Here is a 20,879-nt window from a genome sequence, read left to right as displayed (position 1 = left end):
AGCTCTTTCATTGGTGAGTCTGTAGCTGTTGGTAGTTTTTGGACAGGCTCCTGATTTTACCAATGTGCTCTGCCTCAGCGTATGTCCATGTGGCCCATTGCTTTATGGAAGACATGGTTAGTCTTCCAACAGAAAATGCAAGCAAGCACTTGGAACAGAACAAGTTTTGCTGCATCTTTGAAAAGGAGGGAGGAGAGATTCAGAGTGAATTTGATAACTAAAATTTAGGTGTGTGCACAAGAAAATGTTAGTGAAAGAGGAACAAAAAATCATGGCATGTGTTGTCTCCTGTCAAGAGAATGAGGAGGCAAGGACAAGAGCAGGGCACAGAAAGTCTCTGCTAACAACAGGAGACCTGTAGTCCCCTTCCCACTGGAATTGAGGAACCTTAGACTTGCTCTGAGTAGGCATATGAGGGCCAGATCACAGATCACTGGAAACTAATTCACTAGTTTTCCAAAAGGCTTACAAAACTTGTGTGGTAATGGCATACATTCTGCAAATCCGGGAGAAGGGAATATTCTAGATTCTACTATTCCATAAAAATGTTTTATGTTATTATTTCACTAAGGCAGCATGAGTCTCTTTCCCCAGGATGGCACCCCAAAAGGCTAATTTAGGACTGAGCAAAGAAGATAAATGGGTCCTCATTATACCTTCAAGATATGTTCATTGGATGACTTGTCATCAGGGGACACATACAAACGGATGAACACAGAATTGCTGTATTGACCACGAAACGTTGCAAGTGTCTGCAGAAGGCTGAACTTTCTCTCTGACCAAACCCCTTCAGGGCCAATGTTAGATTCAAGCACGGGCCAGCGGAAAGGGGAATGCCGTAGGATGTGTAGCAGTGGCCTGGCATCTGCTTTTTCAATCGCTTCTGAAAGGGAGCAGATATGAAGAGAAAGTTAGAATTGCAAACTGGATCAACACACTAGAATTCAAGTGCATCTTCTCAAGACAAAATTCCCATAAGGCTCCAACTTAAAATTTCAGCCGTTAGGGAGTAGGTAAAAGAGGTGGGGTGAGATGAGCATAATCACAGAGACAGAACTACCTACAATCCACACTTCAATGTGACTGTCTACATCTAGTGTTCTTGCCAGGACAGCTGACCAGGGAAACTGCTGGATATTCACTACAATAAACATGGACTCTCTACATGGAACCCAGTCAATGAATAATACTTGGTGGGACTAAGGTACAACGCTAACTAAAGGAATGCCTCAATAAAGCCAGTCACTACCCAACGAAGAAGTGATGCTTCAGATTCCTGTCTTTTATTGCTCTTTTCTAGCTCACCACATGATACCCCAAATCCTAGACCAGTTGACACACTTCCCACAGGCACTGGCTTCATCCTGCAATGGCCTTGAGAAGGCAGACTAGGTCAAGTGACCAGTATCTGTTCTAATTCCAATCAGACCCAAGGTGTTGAGACAGGGCTAAGGACCCAACAAAGATGCCTGTTAGGCTGACACAGGAACCTGGCATGCCTAGGAATCTGGATTTCTCTAGGCTCTAGTAGGTGCACTCCCTCCCAGTCTCTTTCTCAAGCCAGACTTGGCCTGGCTTCTGGATTCTGGTTTCTGAATCAGATACAGTGGAGTTTGCCCTGCTGACTTTTTCTAAGTTTCTCAGGGAGTAAATGATACCCAAAGAATCCAACCCATATAAATAAGATGATTTTCTCCACCAAGCCAGTAACAACATTAACTAAGATGGGACTAGTCAAAATCCAGTCTTTGACAATCATTCCTTTAACACTTTTAAACATTAATAGAATTCTTAGTAGTTCTCTTCTTCCTCAAACAATATATTAAAACATTAATAGAACTCTAAAGGATAGGTATGGTAAATATTTTATTTAGTTTTCTTCATCACTCACTCTCATTCATGCAGGATGAATAAAGGATTTTGGCTTTCTGTATGGCTTCCGTGTCCCGCCTTCTACTGATCGATTTCTCCAAAAGTTCTGGGAAGGTTAAGAAAGGATTCATTAGTATCCACCCACATGTGCTGCCAAGTTGGAAGTCATTTGATAATCACAATTCCAACCTCCAGAAAATTAAATATAAAGACAGACAACCCTGGAAAAGACAGATCTATCAAAGATATGCAGACAACAGAACAGATTCCAAGTTGCATGAGGTTCAAACAAAAACAGTTTTACATTCTCTTATCCAGGGCACTCCTAACTCAAAAGAAACCAAAAGTTCAATTTCCAACTGAGACTGGATCTTCTACAGGGGTCAATTTCTTCTGCCACCTACACAAAAGGAAACAGAATTCATTTGTTCAAGAATCAAAAATGGCCGGGCACGGTGGCTCAAGCCTGTAATCCCAGCACTTTGGGAGGCCGAGACGGGCGGATCACGAGGTCAGGAGATCGAGACCATCCTAGCAAACACGGTGAAACCCCGTCTCTACTAAAAAATACAAAAAACTAGCCGGGCGAGGTGGCGTGCGCCTGTAGTCCCAGCTACTCGGGAGGCTGAGGCAGGAGAATGGCATAAACCCGGGAGGCGGAGCCTGCAGTGAGCTGAGATCCGGCCACTGCACTCCAGCCCAGGTGACAGAGCGAGACTCTGTCTCAAAAAAAAAAAAAAAAAGAATCAAAAATAACTGAATTCTGTCCCTTGTTCCTGGACCAAGTAATATTCTCAACGGAGCTAATTTCATCGGGGTTGTGTTTCTTGAGATTTCTCCACAGCCCAGTCTCTCAGGGAGGTCACCCGGAAGAAATTTCCCATTAGAAGTTTTATCCAATGTTGAATAAACATGCTGTGGACATGGAAGAAGTTCTTTAGACAGGAAATGGAGAGACAAGATTGGAAAATCTACCCGAATTGCCTGAAAACTTGCCCATTTACACATGCAAAGTCCTAGACATCTAAAAGAGTCCGTGTGTATACAACGGTTGCCAGCACAGACATAGGCCCAACTGGAAAATAATTTTCTATTTATAAAATCACTAATAATAATGTTTGAAGGTAGAAAATGATAGTTGTCACTATTTCATTAAATAAGGAAAGAGGAAAGCCAGGACTCAATGAAAACAATCGTCTCCCGAAAAAGAGAACGTTGAACATACTTGAGAGTATCAGTCTACCAACGTGAAGCCAAGATGAAAAATCCCTGTGGTGACTGCAGCACCAGGTCACTGCCTTCACCAAACTATGTCAAACTGCCTTGTCAAGGCATTTGGGGAAACAACCTAGCAGCCATCATAACCACAGTATAACAGATGTTCCTATGATACTCTGAATAGCTTCAAGACACAATGTACAGCACTAATTAAATTAATACATAATTATATATCTCCTGAAGAGGAATCTTCCTTCTAAACTAGAAGTTCTACAGTTAAAAAAAAAAAAAAAAATGCAACCCAGAGCTCCTGTCCAGTTTTTTAAAACTAAGCACCTATACCTAAAACGAGTCCATATAACTAGATAGATTCCAGTGAAATAAATTAAATTGGGTTGGATGTATTTTCAGTTATTTCAGATTGTTTGGTGTTTCTTTCTTGTGTATCATCATAATAATAAAATCAAGACAACTAGCCCCAAGGATTTTTTTTTTTTTTTTTTTTGAGACAGAGTATCACTCTGTCGCCCAGGCTGGAGTGCAGTGGCATGATCTCAGCTCACTGCAGCCTCCACCTCCCGGGTTCAAGCAATTCTCCTGTCTCAGCCTCCCGAGTAGCTGGGATTACAGGCGCACACCACCACACTCAGCTAATTTTCTGTATTTTTAGTAGAGATGGAGTTTCACCATGTTGGCCAGGCTGGTCTCAAATGCCTGACCTCAGGTGATCCGACTACCTTAGCCTCCCAAAGTGCTGGGATTACTGGCGTGAGCCGCCGCACCAGGTTCCCAAGGATTTTTTAAAGGAGACTTTTTTTAATAGACAAAAAGATCTAAAGCCATATCCACATATATTTCCATTCAAATCGGCTCCTGTGCCCTTCCACTATATTGCTTACACAGTCATTAGACTGTTTGGGAAACATACTTAGAAGTAAATAATCCAAATTTCATTTAGGGTTGTGATGATGTTCTGATGCTATAAACACTCCACGGGCTAAAAAGCATGAATGCCCTAAGGGCCAAACAAGCCACAGGAGCAAAAAGAACTAAAAGCATGAAACATTTACCTGTGTCTGCTCCCAAGGCGTGCTATCTATCACAAGGAGGGAAAAAGAGGACCAGCATATGCTAAATAGGGCAATCGCAAAACACTAGCCATGCACGAGTATCAATAATTCGTATATGTCAAAATTCTGGTTTCTGTACCAGAATTTGGCTTTTAAAACAGATTCGGCTATCACAAGTTCCTTGTCATACCCTTTTCCTTCTCTTCTTTCCTTCTCTCTGAGCCCAGGCAGACAGGAGAACATTGATATGCAGACAGTGATGTGGCAATCAGTTGACAACATCCATTTTAGGTATCTCTGCATGTGAATTAGCAGTAAGAAGAACAAAATGTAGCCTGGAGAGTTAATGAGTAGAAAACAAAGCCTGCCTATCACAGGTAATTACTCAAGTTATTAAAATGTCCCCAAAGCATTGAGAAAGGCTCATGGGTCACCCATACAGGGGCATTCCAATCATAGCCTGTGTTGTTTCTTGGAGGATTTCTCAATCCCCAACCCACTCCACCCAGGTATTTCTTACCACCTTACAACCGCAAAGGACAACTGCAGTTGGTAAAACTGCAGGCCAGGCACGGTGGCTCATGCCTGTAATTCCAGCACTTCGGGAGGCCGAGGCGGCCGAGGCGGGCAGATCACGAGGTCAGGAGTTTGAGACAAGCCTGGACAATATAGTGAAACCCCGCCTCTAGTAATAATACAAAAATTAGCTGGGCATGGAGACGCACACCTGTAGTCCCAGCTACTCGGGAGGCTGAGGCAGGAGAATTGCTTGAACCCGAGAGGTAGAGGTTGCAGTGAGTCAAGATCTCGCCACTGCACTCCAGCCTGGGTGACAGAGTGAGACTGTATTTCAAAAAATAAAATAAAATAAAAATACTATAGCACAGCAAACCTCAGACTTTAAAATTGGTTTGAGAAGTTCTTCTGATCATCAAATTTGAAAACTAAGTATGTTTCTTCTCACTATGCTCCATCAAATAAAAAAAAATTTTTTTTTTAAGGCAACATAATAGACATGTGGGGGGGGGGTGCTTTGGAATCACACAGACATGGGTTCCAGCTGCAGCTTGCTGCAACTTGCTAGCTGGAATTCTAGCGAGTTATTTAATCTCTCTAAGCCCCAGTTCCTTAATCTGTAAAGTCAAATAATAAGAGTACATGCTTCCCAGGATTGTGCTGAGGATTTAAAATGTTTAATGCACAGAAAGCCCCCATCTCCGTGCCTGGGCACATGATAACGGGGATCAATAAGTGGTGACTTAAACAGGATTACAGGCAGAATTAGCCCTATACAAAACTGTCAAGTAATCAAGCTTGTTTCCAGTGCTTCCTCCATAATTGGTTTTGTTCTCCTGCTTGCTTCTCAGGATATTGGTGGCCAAAGGACTTACGCTAACCTAAGACACTGCCAGGCTGTGTGTAGGACTATTTCACAAACTGGACCTGCTCTAGCCACCTTGCAAAGCCCCATGCTCTCAATATTTCCTCTGCTTCTATAGTAGAGGCAGTTCTAAATGGGGAGACATATTTTGCAATCAGTGTTAACCTCCAAAAATATTTTGCTCACATTCTTCATCCTGGACAACAAAGCATTTTTTTAATGTAAACTTTTTCAATGAAAGTACAGAAAAGTACACAAATAATACAACACACAGAAAAGTACACAGATCATAATGTGAAGAATGTTCACAAAGTTAACATGCTCAAGTAACCAGCATTATTAATTACTGGAACCCCAGAAGCCCCTTGTGCTCCCTTCCAATCACTACCCCCAACCAAGAAAACTAACATCCTCTATGGTAAAATACTTATTCAAGTCTATATCACATATTTATAGAGCAATCTACCTTTTTGTTATTGTTTTGTAGAAGCGTTTTCTATATTCTACATACAAGTCCTTTTTGAATATATTATAAAATATCCCCTATTACATAGACTTCATTTTTAATGGTATCTTGTAATAAACTGAAATCATTTAATTTAGTTCAGCTTGTCCATTTTTCTCCTCCATGGTTACCACATGTAACCATGTCCTGTTCAAGAAATCTCTGCCTATCCCAAACTCAGAAGACAGTTTACATTTTCTTTTCTTTTTCTTTTTTTTTTTTTTTTTTTGAGATGGAGTCTTACTCTGTCGCCCAGGCTGGAGTGCAGTGGCTCGATCTCAGCTCACTGCAATCTCCACCTCCCAGGTTCACGAGATTCTCCTGCCTCAGCCTCCCAAGTAGCTGGGATTACAGACATGTGCCACCACACCCGGCTATTTTTTGTTTTTTTTGTTGTTTGTTTGTTTTGAGATGGAGTCTCGTTCTGTCACCAGGTTGGAGTACAGTGGCACGATCTTGGCTCACTGCAACCTCCGCCTCCCAGGTTCAAGAGATTCTCCTGCCTCAGCCTCCCGAGTAGCTGGGACTACAGGCATGCGCCACCATGCCCGGCTAATTTTTTGTATTATTAGTAGAGGTGGGGTTTCACCATGTTAGCCAGGCTGGTCTCGAACTCCTGACTTCAGGTGATCCACCTGCCTCAGCCTCCCAAACTGCTGGGATTACAGGCATGAGCCACCACGCCCAGCTTGTATTTTTAGTAGAGATGGGGTTTCACCATGTTGGTCAGGCTGGTCTCAAACTCCTGACCTCCGGTGATCCACCCACCTCATCCTCCCAAAGTGCTGGGATTACAGGCATGAGCCACTGCGCCCAGTGATAGTTTACGTTTTCTTCTAAAATCTTTATTGTTTCACATTTAGATCTATAGTCCATCTAAAATTTGTTTTTGACCACAGTGTGGACAACCATGCCTTTGTAACACAAGCCTAGTCTCAAAGGGGATGAAACATGTGAGAATTTTAATAATAAAGATATTTTTGGTTATTGGGCCTCAAATAGTATCACCAAGAAATACTGTTGGTATGAAACACTGGCATTAACAACGGCTATACTCCATTAGATTGAATACTCTTTTGGGCAGGGGCTGGGTCACATTCATGTTTGAACACCCAGGACCCAGAGTTTGGCATGGTTGGTGCTTAGTTAATGTTCGCTGAGTTGAATTCCTGACAAGGAAAGTCTGAGAGAGACTTTCATCCAGTTGAAAAAGAACTATGAGAAAGAAGCTGGACTACTTCTATTATTTCTTTTTACAATCAGCAATGCCCTGATCATACTAACACCACAATCTCTTTTTTTCACATCTCAGTCCCTATATCATACAATGCAATCCAAGACTTCATTCATCTGTTTTCATGAATGCCAGTTTTAAGGGTACCTAAGTTTTATTTTCATCAATTGTCTCAGCTTTATCATCCATTCCCAATGCTCTGGTCTTCTATACTGGGGAGAAAAAAATACTTAGTTATGCTCAGAAGCTGAAGGAGGACTATCAATCCTCACTCAATTCAATTCTGCTGCTCAGACAGGACATTTATTGAGTGCTCTAGAATACAAAAAGGAAATTCCAAAGGAAGGATGAGGCCTTTGAGGATTTTATAGTACCCTGCTTAGTCAAGAGTTCATAACAGCCATTTGGAGCTCAGGCCAATCATTTAAAGTTTCTACAATATCTAAGACATATCCACCTAATACATTTCTCAAAAACTCCACATATGCAGTTTTAGGTCTGTGAGCAACAACCTACCAAGAACCTTGATGTTGAGCTGACATTTGAATGAAGTGGCTCAGGAGCACAGGAACTCTTAAAAAGCACCCTCCTTTGTGTTCTTTCTCCTGACCCTACAGTATTTCCATGTGCCTATTCTAAAAGGGGTCCTCTGGCTACTTGCTAAGAGACCAGTGAATCCCGGAGACATTTGCTTGATTTGCTTAATGGGTACTTTCAGAGACAGGGTCTTATGTGTCACCCAGACTGGAGAACAGGCATAATCAAAGCTCACTGAAGCCTCAACCTCCTGGGCTCAAGTCATCCTCTCGCCTCAACCTCCTGGGCTCAAGTCATCCTCTCACCTCAACCTCCCAAGTAGCTAGGACTACAGGTGCACACCACCATGCCGTGGCTAATTGTTTTATTTTTATTTTTGTAGAGATGGGGGTCTCGCTATATTGCCCAGGCTGGTCTTGAACTCCTGGCCTCAAGTGATCCTCCCAACTCAGCCTCCCATAGCACTGGGATTACAGGCATGAGCCACTACACCTAGCCAGCAATTGCATTCTAAAATCTTCACATCAACGTCACCAAGGTAAATTCTCAATTTCGGGCAGATTACGGTAACATTTCTCTTTTGGAAATTAGAGGGAGTGCCCTCTGATTCTGGTGAAAGAAAGAACATGGAAAATTAAAACTCTGGAAAACCAAATCTATACTTTAAGCTTCCACATCTACATAATGAACAGGATGTTCTCTAGACCCACACTTTTTAAAAACTTATTATATCATGGCCTGCTTTCACCTTTGGTGGTACTTAAAAACTACCTTTGGATGGTCTACGGTTGAATGTTGCCTCTAATCCTACTATTTTTAGCCGTTGTTGATTTTCTAGGCTACAGATTTCAATTTGGTTTCCAGGCTCCTCAGTTTATTTACTATACTGAAAATTTTCATTTTTCTAACTCACACTGCGTGGGTGTTAAAGGTATTAAACCCTTATGCAGTTAAACCTGCAGACTCTAAATCAGCTTGCAAAGCTTGTTGTTATTCTCATTAAAAAATAAAATTCAAGTTAACTAAGTCATGGTCCGTGGATCCTGTAACTCTCATATACTTTTACACGAATTGTGTGACGCTCAGCTTGGCGGTTCCTCAGCCCCACGGCCAGTCAAGCATGGGATTAACTGAATCTGTTTGACATACTGAAAAGCCAATAAGAGTTGATATTTCTCATTCCTCTAGAAAACTCCCACCTAAATATAGGGATAGAAGCTGTCAGAATTATTTTCTCTGTTCATTTTTTATGATCATCTTATAAATGATAATTGTTGATTAAGCATCAGCTTAAGAAAAAGGTGCAGAGATGATTTTAAGGAGATTAATATCCTCTAAATCAATCTAAATCATGGGTTACCAAATAACACAAAAATGTCCCCTTTTAACACAAAAGACCTCTTTGTCCATAATGAAATTAATTATATAAAATTGCTAGATACTACAAAACTCTAACAGAAGGTAACTCTTTTATTATGTTCACTTATAAGTGAATTTGTAAGAATTATAATTATCAAGGTTAGACTTCAAAATAATTTCAATTTTAGCATTATTCTTTGATAGCATAGCATTACAATGAATCTGCCAATCTGATGTTTTAACTCAATATAAATAGCTTTCCTATTTAGATATTTTGTATCTTAGCAGATCATTCCATGTAAGGTCTGTGCCAAACGTGAGGTTTAAAATAAATCTATCCTCAGTTTTTTCATATCACATTTTTACTACTAACTCTAATTATATATATTTTTTCTCCCTCCTATTTCTATTGAGACAGTCTCACTCTGTCGCCCAGGCTGGAGTGCAGTGGCATGATCTCAGCTCACTGCAACCTGTGCCTCCCGGGTTCAAGCTATTCTTTGCTTCAACCTCATGAATAGCTGGGATTACAGGCACTTGCCACCACGCCCAGCTAATTGTTTTGTGTTTTTAGTAGAGTCGGGATTTCACCACATTGGCCAGGCTGGTCTCAAACTCCTGGCCTCAAGTGACCTGCCTGCCTTGGCCTCCCAAAGTGCTGGGGTTACAGATGTGAGCCACCACACCTGGCCTCTAACTCCTATTTTATCCATCTTAACGTTACAAGGAAAAAGCCATGTGTGTTTATATACTCCCTGCAATGGTCCTTCCTGAACAATCCTAAGACATCCAAGGACCAGTAATGACAGTGTTCATTTTTTAAGCGCCAGCTCTGTGCCAGGTGTATTATATTAATACACAACCTCAATTAACCTTCCCAGCAATCCTAAGAAACATATATCATAACTCCATTCTACAGGCAAGAAAACTGTAAGAACTTGTCCAAGGAGACTCAGTTAGTAAAGGTTAGAGCTTGGATTTGGACTCAGGTCTCTGACTCCGGTTAATTCAACCATCAGATACCCAGAAAAATTCTGCAAGTTGCTTTCCTGTGAGAGTGGGCCCCCAGTGGCTAAACCAGAGGCAGCTATGCCCTCATGGAATTCCCCGACAGATCTCTCCACCATAACTGAAGGAAAGACCTTCCCTGATTACATCATAACTTCTTTTTGCAGTGGTGGAATGACTTTGTGACGAGCCATCTACTCCTTTTGTCCTGTCACCCTATTTTTGACCAGGGACACAGATTCCTGAGGCACCTAACCAGAGGTAGGAGGCCTACTGAGGTTAGAACAGAACAAAGTTGGCTGGTCCTCAAGGCTTGACCTCACATTTTGCTCTAGTCTAAGCCAGTGGTTTCTAAATTTGAGTGTACACTGGAAAAATCAAGAGACCTTGTTAGGCCAGGCACGGCGGCTCATGCCTGTAATCCCAGCACTTTGGGAGGCAGAGGCAGGCGGATCACCTGAGGTCAGGAGTTCAATACCAGCCTGGCCAACATGGTAAAACCCCATCTCTACTAAAATTACAAAAAAAAAAAAAAAAAAAAAATAGCTGGCCGTGGTGGTGGGTGCCTGTACTCCCAGCTACTCGGGAGGCTGGGCAGGAGAATCGCTTGAACCCGGAAGGTGGAGGTTGCAGTGATCCAAGACCGTGCCATTGCACTCCAGCTAGGTGACAAGAAAACTCCGTCTCAAAAATTAAAAAAAAAAAAAAAAAAAAAAAAAGGGGAGCTTGTTAAAATGCAAATGGCTGTGTTTTAACTTGAGTGTCTAATTCAGTAGGTCTGGGGTGGGGCCCAGGATTTTGCATTACTAACAAATTGCCAGGTAAAGTTGATGCTGCAGGTCAGGGGAATACACTTTGATAATCACTACTTTAAACCAACAGCACTCACCGGTCTTTCTTGATGCCTGCAATCCCAGGAAACATCACCAGCCCAGATTCCCACCTCTGCCATTCCTACCCTATCTCAAATCAAAAAAGGAACTTTTGGCCGGCGCGGTGGCTCACACCTGTAATCCCAGCACTTTGGGAGGCCGAGGCGGGTGGATCACGAGATCAAGAGATCGAGACCACCGTGAAACCCTGTCTCTATTAAAAAGACAAAAAAAATTAGCCGGGTGCGGTGGCAGGCACCTGTAGTCCCAGCTACTCGGGAGGCTGAGGCAGGAGAATGGCGTGAACCCAGGAGGCAGAGCTTGCAGTGAGCCGAGATCACGCCACTGCACTCCAGCCTGGGTGACAGAGTAAGACTCCATCTCAAAAAAAAAAAAAAAAAAAAAAAAAAAAAAAAAAAAAAAAAAAAAAAAGGAGCTTTTGTCCTGTCTTTACTGATTTCCTTACTCTGCAGCTCCATTTTAACTTGGTGTCAACATTCTTCAAGGAGGACACTAAACACTTTGTTTTGTTTTGGAAACACTCTCCTTGCGTTGGCCCATTTAGGTCTAAGTTAGTTCTCAGTTCTGCCAACCTCAGTTTTAAAAAGTTCCTTTCTTAAACGTAAAATGCAATAGGAGTTTGATGTGAGGGTTGATTCACAGATTCAAGAGTGGAAAAAATATCAACAGTATGCCAGAAAGACTCTCAAAGTGAAAGAAATAATACCATACAGGGTATTTCTTTTTTTTTCCCCAAGACAGGGCCTCACTCTGTTGCCCGGGCTAGAGTGCAGTGGTGCAGTCTCAGCTCACTGCAACCTCCGCCTCTTGGGCTCAAGAGATTCTCCTGCCTTAGCCTTCTGAGTAGCTGGGACCACAGGCATGTGCCCCAGTGCCTGGTTAATTTTTATTTTTAGTAAAGATGAGGTTTTGCCATGCTGCCCAGTCTGGTCTCGAACTCCTGGGCTCAAGCGATCCACCCACCTCAACCTCCCAACATGTTGGGATTACACGCATGAGCCACCACGCCCAGCCGGCTATCTATTTTCAATTCCAGTTTATATCACACCCTCAAGAGAGGAAGAGAGATAAACATCACATCCCTGAAATCCTAAAAAATCTAAGCTTCAGACAATTCCTCCCTCGTCTATGAAAGTGGCATCAAAACACTGTAAACATAGGTTTAAAAAGCAACTTCCCAACTAACCCCTGTTTTCACTCCCACCTTCTGTGAGGAGGTGAGAGAAGGAGGGGTTCTATTCCTGGCTGTTCAAACCACAATGTGTGGTCGAGGGAGACTACTCCTCCAGAACTGGGTTTCTGACAGTGAGAGATTAGGAGTAAGCCTTTCTTTCCTTCTCTATCCAGAATCATCTCCCCCAAAAGCGGGGAAGCAACAGCACCTTTGGCACAAGCAGTGAACCCAAAGGGGCAAAAGTGTGGGTAGAACGAGTGCTAACTACCATGCCCACCAGCAGCTGCCATGGCTTCCCTGGAGGATTTTGCCCCATGAGTGGGGGTGCTTGACAAAATACCTTCCTAAGTTCAAAGAAATCAAGGGCAACAAAGAAGCAGCAATGATCTTTCATGTTGACCTAAGGAGAAAATAGAAAAAAGGATAAACAATCATGCCTTGGTATTTCCTGTAACAAGGAAGTCAAACTCTACCTTCGTTTGGATATCAAGCTAGAAAACAGGTCAGTGTGATGGGGCTGGAAAAGCATGAATTGGTCACCATGTGTCGGCTACCTCCTCCAAGCCATTCTCCACAGACAGCAGCACGCTCTAGCAAAGCATATTGCTCATTGCATCCCTCGACATGACATTTACAAACACCTTCCCATTGCCCTAGGATAGAGTCTAAAATCTTTACATGGCCTAAAAAGCCTGTATGCTCTGCCCCCACCTTTCTCTTCAGTTTTGTCATTTATCCCTCTTCCCTTCCAACTCAGAGCTCCAATCGCACTGGGCTTCTTGGGTTTCCTCAAAGGCACCAGCTGGACAGAGTCTCTGCGCTTGCAACTCTTTCCGCCGGGGTTAAAATTGGAGACATTTGAAATGAGAGACCCATAATCTGTGGGGGACAAATTATATGGCTGGATCAGTTTGGGCAAGTCACATAATCTTCTTGACCTTCACTTCCTCAGATATAGGGCAAAGACAGAAATAAACAATGGTGACTGCTGACATCACAGAATTAGAGTGAAGACAATAAAGAAAACAAATGATTCTCTAAAGAAATAAAATTAGTATCAAGAAATGCTTGGTCCGGCCGGGCGCGGTGGCTCACACCTGTAATCCCAGCAGTTTGGGAGACCGAGGCAGGCGGATCACGAGGTCAGGAGTTCGAGACCATCCTGGCCAACATAGTGAAACCCCGTCTCTACTAAAAATACAAAAATTATCTGGGCGTGGTGGCGTGTGCCTGTAATCCCAGCTACTTGGGAGGCTGAGGCAGGAGAATCGCTTGTACCAGGGAATCGGAGGTTGCAGTGAGCCGAGATTGTGCCACAGCACTCCAGCCTGGCAACAGAGCAAGACTTCGTCTCAAAAAAAAGAAAAGAAAAAAGAAAAAAGAAATGCTTGGGCCTTGAGGAAGTGGACTTATGAATTTAGAATAGACCAGCGGGTAGCAGAAGCAGTTCAATTCGGAACTTAATCTAAATGGCCACTATAGGAAGTCTTTCTGCCTAGTGACACAGGCAAACTTGTGAGTATATTAGCACATATTTGTGTTTGTGCTGCTCTCTTTCATAAATATCAGTCCCTACACCTATTTTAACTGTTTATGAAAATAAAATTTCCTTCTCATTTTACAAATTAAACGATTCATGAATGTTTTTAAAAAGTACCTCTCACTGTGCAAATATCAATACCAATGAGGCTTTCCAAATAAACATATCTTGTTTGTGACAAGCTATTATCCAAACAGCATATAATTAATTTTCCTGTTACGGGTGGTGCCTTTTTACATGGAATGTTCTCTTGATACTTTAAAGCAAATAGTCCATCATTACAAATTCATTAAGTATTCACATAGATGCTATTAATCATGATGAACTAATGTGGTATTAATGGGTAGGTTATGAATCTGCAATTACATGCAGATTTCCTAATAAATTCGTTTCCCAAGTTTGAGAAAGAAAGCAAAGGAAAAGGAAATGAACAAATCTTTCATAAAACAAATTAAGGGGGAAAAAATCTCTCTCCCTGTACCATAAGATCAGACATACAAAATTCCTGCTGTCTTTGCATTTACCCAATGCAAGGCAAAGAAATTTGCAATATATACGTTTTCATCAAAATAATAATACAAATGGAAGAAAAATTTAAACATCCATGTACCCTGGAGAGGTACTGAATTTCTTCACTGACATACTATGTCCTTAGACATACTAAAGTCTAGCTATTAAATGTGTGGTCCCCAAACCAGCAGCATGGGCATCACCTGAGAACTTTCTGGAACTAAAGACTCTCAGGTCCTTTCTCAGTCCTAGTGAATCAGAATCTGCATTTTAACAAAATTCCCAGTTAGTTCATATGTACATTAAAGGTTGAGATGAACTACAAAGCTGCAAAAGTACAGCTTTGTAGCTACAAATTGGAGTAAGTGGAAGAAGGAAGTGAGGGAGTGTTGTTTATATACCATTGTACACTAAAGCGAAGGTATGCTGAGGCAAGGAATCCCACAAGTCTCAGCGAAATTGTTTAAAGCAAATAAGCATGGTGAATGTGACAAGCAGTTGGAAAGCCTGGATTCTCAGAAATATAATTTACATGCCATATTTCATCAGTTTTAAGATGCACATTTATTTCACATCTTAACATCACTGAAATTGGAATCCATCTTCGAACCATCCACCAGGCATAGTCACAATGTAGTTACCATTGCCTGTCCACACAGGAATTTGATCATAGCCATTCTTAGTGTTGGCATTTCAAATGAGTCGGGTACATGGCTGGTAAATTGCCACTTAAAATGTCTTCAGGAAAATTTCATCATGACTTAGCAATGAAATAAAAACTTACTGCATATCCAAAAAGGCCATCTTGGACAAAAATCCCTGAGGCAGTTAGGGAGTACTTTTTCAAGAAATGTTGAATTGCCACTGTTCTTGATGAGAGACAGAGAGCACAATATTTTGTGAGAAAACAAAAACATTGATGATTTTAAATCATAGAGACTCTGTGAAGAAATTTTAGAAGTACTTCAAGCAATCTTTTTACTTTTGTTCTCCTTTTTAATGGATGTAAAACAATGATAAATATTAATGTCTGACATGCACACACATGTTTATTGCAGCACTACTCACAATAGCAAAAACACGGAATCAACCTAACTGCCCCTCAATGATAGCCTGGATAAAGAAAATGTGGTACATATACCACGGAATACTACGCAGCCATAAAAAAGAATGAGATCATGTCCTTTGCAGGAACATAGATGGAGCTGGAGGCCATTATTCTCAGCAAACTAATGCAGGAACAGAAAGCCAATACTGCATGTTCTCACTTATAAATGGGAGCTAAATAATGAGAACACATGGACAGAAAGAGGGGAACAACAGATACTGCGGCCTACTTGAGGGTGGAGGGTGGGAGGAGGGAGAGGTTCAGAAAAAAAAACAACCATCAGGTACTATGCTTAGTGTCTGGGTGACTAAATAATCTGTACACCAAACCCCCAAGTCACAAGTTTACCTATATAATGAACCCGCACATGTACCCCAAACCTATAATAAAAGTTAAAATATTTTTAAAAACTAATGTCTAAGTAAGGCTAAAAGAACTTCAATGAACACAAAATAAAATTCCAAGTGATAAAAAAGCATCGTGTAATAGCTTACTCTTTAGCTCATGTGAAACAATGGTACATCTTACAGTTGACAGTATTTTTGATTTGATGAAATACAGTATTAATTTTGGTAAGGCTGTGGAAGACTCTGCAGTGTTTGTATATTCTTCGGCTTAATTTGAAGTCAAATAAACATAACTAACAAAATTGAATATAACTAAATAGCTACCACTTCAGAAGAGCTAGTATTTTCATTCTGGAAAGTAATAAATATGTCAGAAATATTGAAGTTATATTTGGATTTAAAGGAAAGAAGCCAATATAGAAATTATTCCAAATGACTTCAAAAGCATTTTAAGGGCAATTGAACCTCCGGGTGAGATGAGACATTTTAATTCTTGAGTATTGGGTTTCATATCCAGGGTTCAGGGGCAGAATCAAAAGTTTGGTCCAGTGGGAAGGTGGACACGAGGCCTCTGGCGAGGGCAGCTTTGTGAATGTCCTGAGACACAGCGGGCTGTGCAGCCTTCAGACCTCAGGCGAACCACAATTGCCTCCTTTCTTCACCCAGCACCTCCCACGCATTCCCCACTAGACTTGTCTCATTCTGGCAGCCACCTGCAGCTTTCAAACCCCAGCTTCCTCTTCTCCACAGCTCAGAGATTCCAGGCTGACACCAACACCTTTGACCCCAATTTAAAAAGTAAAATTTTATGTCTGAATCTACTTTCAGTGGTATGTATCCAGACCAATGTGTAAATCAGCAGGAGAAAAAAAAATCTCTTCTTTTCTTATGTTATTCTGGGGACTTGGTCAACATGTTGGGGAATGTAAATGGAGAGAAATTAATAAATTAGCTAGGGCACTGCTTGGCATTCATTAATGTCAACTAGCAAAGCATACTGCCAGAGTGGTCATTTTGAATGGTTCTTATCTCAGAAAACTCACAGAAACTTAGCCAATGTACAAAGGTTACAGTTTTCTATTCAGTTAGTTTGGGCACGCCTGGTGGGGAGGGAGGTGGTTAAAAATCCTCACATCTAGCCAGGCGCAGTGGCTCACACCTGTAATCCCAGCATTTTAGGAGGCCGAGGTAGGCGGATCACTTGAGGTCAGGAGTTCGAGACCAGCCTGTCCAACATGGTGAAACCCCGTCTTTACTAAAAATACAAAAATTAGCCGGGCATGGTGGTACGCACCTGTAATCCCAGCTACTCAGGAGGTTGAGGGACGAGAATCGCTTGAACCTGGGAGGCGGAGTTTGCAGTGAGCCGAGATCACACCACTGCACTCCAGCCTGGGCAACAGAGCAAAACTCTGTCTCAAAAAACAAACAAACAAACAAAAATCCTAACAGCCAAGCAGCACCCCAGATCAATTCCATGAGAATCTTTGAGAATGGGCCTCAGGCATCTGTGTTTTATAAGCTTCCTAGTAATTCCACTGCACAGCCAGGGTCAAGAACCACCACTCTAGAACTGTTCTTTTCAGTAGTCCTGTGAGGCTACTGGGTACTTGCAATCTGGCTGGTCCAAATGGAGAAGTGTTGTAAGTTTAAGATATGCACCACATTTCAAAGACTTAGTAGAAAAGAAAGAAGAGAAAATGCCTCATGGATAAGTTTTCTACATTGATTACATGTAGAAATGACAATATTTTGGATATATTGGGTTAGATAAAATATATAATTCCAACTGCTACTATTTTTACTTTTTAAAATGTGGCTCCTAGAAAACATAAAATCACATGTGACTTGCATTTGTGACTCACATTATATTTTTATTGGACAATACCACTCTGGAAGTTATCTTTATCGGTCACTAACTGTGTGAATATAGGTAAATTACTTAACCTCTTGTTATGGTTTGGCTCTGTGTCTCCACCCAAATCTCATCTCAAATTGTAATCCCCATAATCCCCATGTTTTGAGGGAAGAAACTCATGGGAAGTGATTAGGTCATGAGGGCATTTTTCCCCCACGCTGTTCTCCTGATAATGAATGAGTTCTCAAGAGATTTGATGGTTTTACAAGGCAATTTTCCCTGTTCTTGCTCACTCTCTCTCACCTGCTGCCATGTAAGACATGCCTCCTTCCCCTTCTGCCATGATTGTAAGTTTCCTGAGGCCTCCCTAGCCATGCAGAACTGTGAGTCAATTAAACCTCTTTCCTTTATAAATTACGCAGTCACAGGTATTTCTTTGTAGCAGTGTGAAAACAGACTAATACACCTCTCTAAGCCACAGTTTGCACAACTGTAAAACAGGAATAATATCACCTTTCTAGTTTTCAGGGCTTTTACCAGGTGGTAAAGGTCAAATGGGCCAAATCTAATCCTGGCTCAATTGCATATCAGCCGTGTGACCTTGGGCTAGTTATACTGCTTGGTGCCTGTTTTCTCATCTGTAAAAGGCAGATAAATCTTACATCTTACCTGTTGGGAGCTCAGTTCAGAGTCCAATAAATGATAACTAACGATATTATTAAATAAGGTCACCTCAATAAAGTGCCCAGCCCTGTTAGGTCCTTCCCTAGGTGATATACTCTTACAATTTTTTAAATCTATTAAAGGCTCACTTCACAGTAATGAATTGAAATATCTCCCCATTAGTAGTAAATCAGAGGAGAAATGAGGATTTTGTCACATTGTAAAGATGCTTGACCCATCCACACCTCAGTCACAGTTGAAAAGTTCTCAGAATTGGGGGTGAGAGCACAGCTGAAACCATCTAATCAGAGAGTATGGAATACAAGGATAAAATTTTCAACTCGGTTCCACTATGAATGCTAGCATGCAACCAACTTTTTAATTTCTATAGGGCTTCCATTCTGCCCTTGATCAACTCAGTGTATGGTAAAGGTAAGGGATTCACCCATCTCTCTAAGGTGCAGATGACATCTGAGTCATCTGCTTCTGCTGTGAAATCTGGATGCCCCTGGAAGTTCTCACTAAAATCCCATATTCTCAGCTCCATTATTATTCTGGCTTCTGGCAACCAACAGCAGGAACACGTGGATCCTTGGAGAAGCTTCAGGAATTGTTACCACCAAAGCTCATGTGGGTATGCCTCCCAACTGTTACCACCAAAGCCAGCTAGGATTTTTCTTTCCTTTCCAAACAGTCATCCTCTTTCAGGAAATAGTTTTTCAAAAATATGCAATCCTTCTGAACAACTGCAAAGTAAAATACACTTAAACATACCAACCTTGTAAAACAGGACCTGGGTGTGGGCAGGTGGAGAAGTGTCATTGTGGGTGTATATGTCTTTCTCAGGATGCACATATCCTGTGTCATTAGTCATGCTGAGGAACTTATATTTAGTCAAAGGAACCTAAATTTAGTCCACAATCTTCTAAAGTGAAATGTTTCTTTCCTCCTACAACATTCAAGCTAACTCACGGGAAACTTTTCATAATGTGTGGCAATATTTATGCTACAAAAATGCCCCCTTGTCTGCTTTCCCATTCATTTTTTTCTGCCAATATTCCCATGCATAGCATTTTGCAGGCTGTTGCTCCACTTCTCAGAAACCTTAGCATTCCCTGCTGCAAGTCAAAAATCTCGCCAATGGATTTCAACATCTTTTATCTCCTGTCTTCTCTCACCAAGGGCCCTGTTCATTCCTTCCTTCCAACAAAGCCAAGCTATATATATTGGGTCTGACCCTTAGGACTTAGCTCCTAGCACCTCCAGGTTTGCAGTTCCCCCACTCCCTTACTCTCCAACCTTCTAAGTTCAATCAAGAGCCCCTGTCTTCAATATTGAATAACAAGCTAGCTCTTTTGTATACCATGTATCTACTTATGAATAAACACTCTACTTGGTGTATTACTATTTTCAATCACTTGCACTGTTCACAAATATTATTAACTACATCACAGCAAAAGCTATATCATTTTGAATAAGAATTGACCTTTTTTTTTTTTTTTTTTTTTTTTTTTTTTTGAGACAGGGCTTTGCTCTGTCACCCAGGCTGCAGTGCGGTGGCACAGTCTTAGCTTACTACAGCCTTGAATTCCTGGGCTCAAGCATTCCTCCCTCTCCAACTTCCTGAGTAGCTGGGACTACAGTTGTACACTGCCAGGCCCAGAATTGACCTTTAATGCCCTGCTTTCATGATAAGCACATGGCAAGCCTTAGTAATTTCACCTGAAAATATACAGGTTCCATGGCATAGACAATCATAAAGCCTGCATTTAATCAGTTCAAGGGTTGGTACTGGCACAAACTCCAGTTTCATCTAATATCCTCATAAACACAAATTAACTGTCAGTAACATTCTCATTACCCAGGGAGTCTAGACAGTGAAGTACTCAAAGATTTGGGCATGAGTGGACCCATGAGGCCATGTAATAGCCAATGCCACTCCCAGCACCTGAATTAAGATGGATCAAGAAGCTGGAGCTAAATAAAACTATGCCTTCTTGAATCTTGCTCCAGCAATCCTTATATACACTGGGGTTCTTAATGGTTTTTTCTGCCTACATCTCTTGGGCAGTCTGTTGAAACCTATGGACCATTCTGAGAATAATGTTTCTAAGTGCGTAAGAAACATAGGCTTACAAAGAAAAACAGGTATTTCAAAACACAGCAAAACATTTTTTACTGTGTGAAATTATTTATATATGCTATTTGATTAATTCATTAAATACCAAGCCCTAATGAGTCTGAGAACTACTATAATTTTGAAGTAGTGATACATGTACATAACATTTCAAGATACCTGCAACATCTGCAGTAAGGTAGAAAAATAACCATGATTGCTGTTGGTAACAAAGTCACAGGCACTGCTAATAGTACCAGGGTTTGTTGCCTACATTCGTAAACAAAATGCTAAAATTCTGTGAGAGGTTAGTGAAAATAAAGGTGCAATTTTTCCCATCCAAGTACCTGAATTTTATTGACAGCCCTCTTGTGGGAAGACTGTGGACTTAAGGATCTCCTAGGGATGGGAAAGAAGAGAGAACAAAGGGAAACTGGGGCTGCGCACGCTGGTTCACACCTGTAATCCTAACACTTTGGCAAGCCG

The 20,879-nt window shown here is 41.4% G+C and overlaps 1 protein-coding gene across 1 annotated transcript in view; it reads right to left on the bottom strand.

Moving 5' to 3' along the window:
* The window catches only part of PHEX (phosphate regulating endopeptidase X-linked), a 221,706-nt gene that overhangs the window by 174,369 nt on the left and 26,458 nt on the right, over positions 1 to 20,879 (bottom strand). The window contains exons 4-5 of the mRNA XM_050777361.1: positions 1,892 to 1,978; positions 657 to 883 (exon numbers count right to left, since the gene is read on the bottom strand). Coding sequence (XP_050633318.1) covers positions 657 to 883; positions 1,892 to 1,978 — 314 coding nt within the window. The remainder of the gene's footprint in view (positions 1 to 656; positions 884 to 1,891; positions 1,979 to 20,879) is intronic.

The sequence above is a fragment of the Macaca thibetana genome, chromosome X, assembly GCF_024542745.1.
Source record: "Macaca thibetana thibetana isolate TM-01 chromosome X, ASM2454274v1, whole genome shotgun sequence".
Taxonomy (NCBI): Eukaryota; Metazoa; Chordata; class Mammalia; order Primates; family Cercopithecidae; genus Macaca; species Macaca thibetana.
The sequence above is the reverse complement of the archived record's forward strand: the minus strand, read 5'-3'. Positions and strand labels throughout refer to the sequence as shown.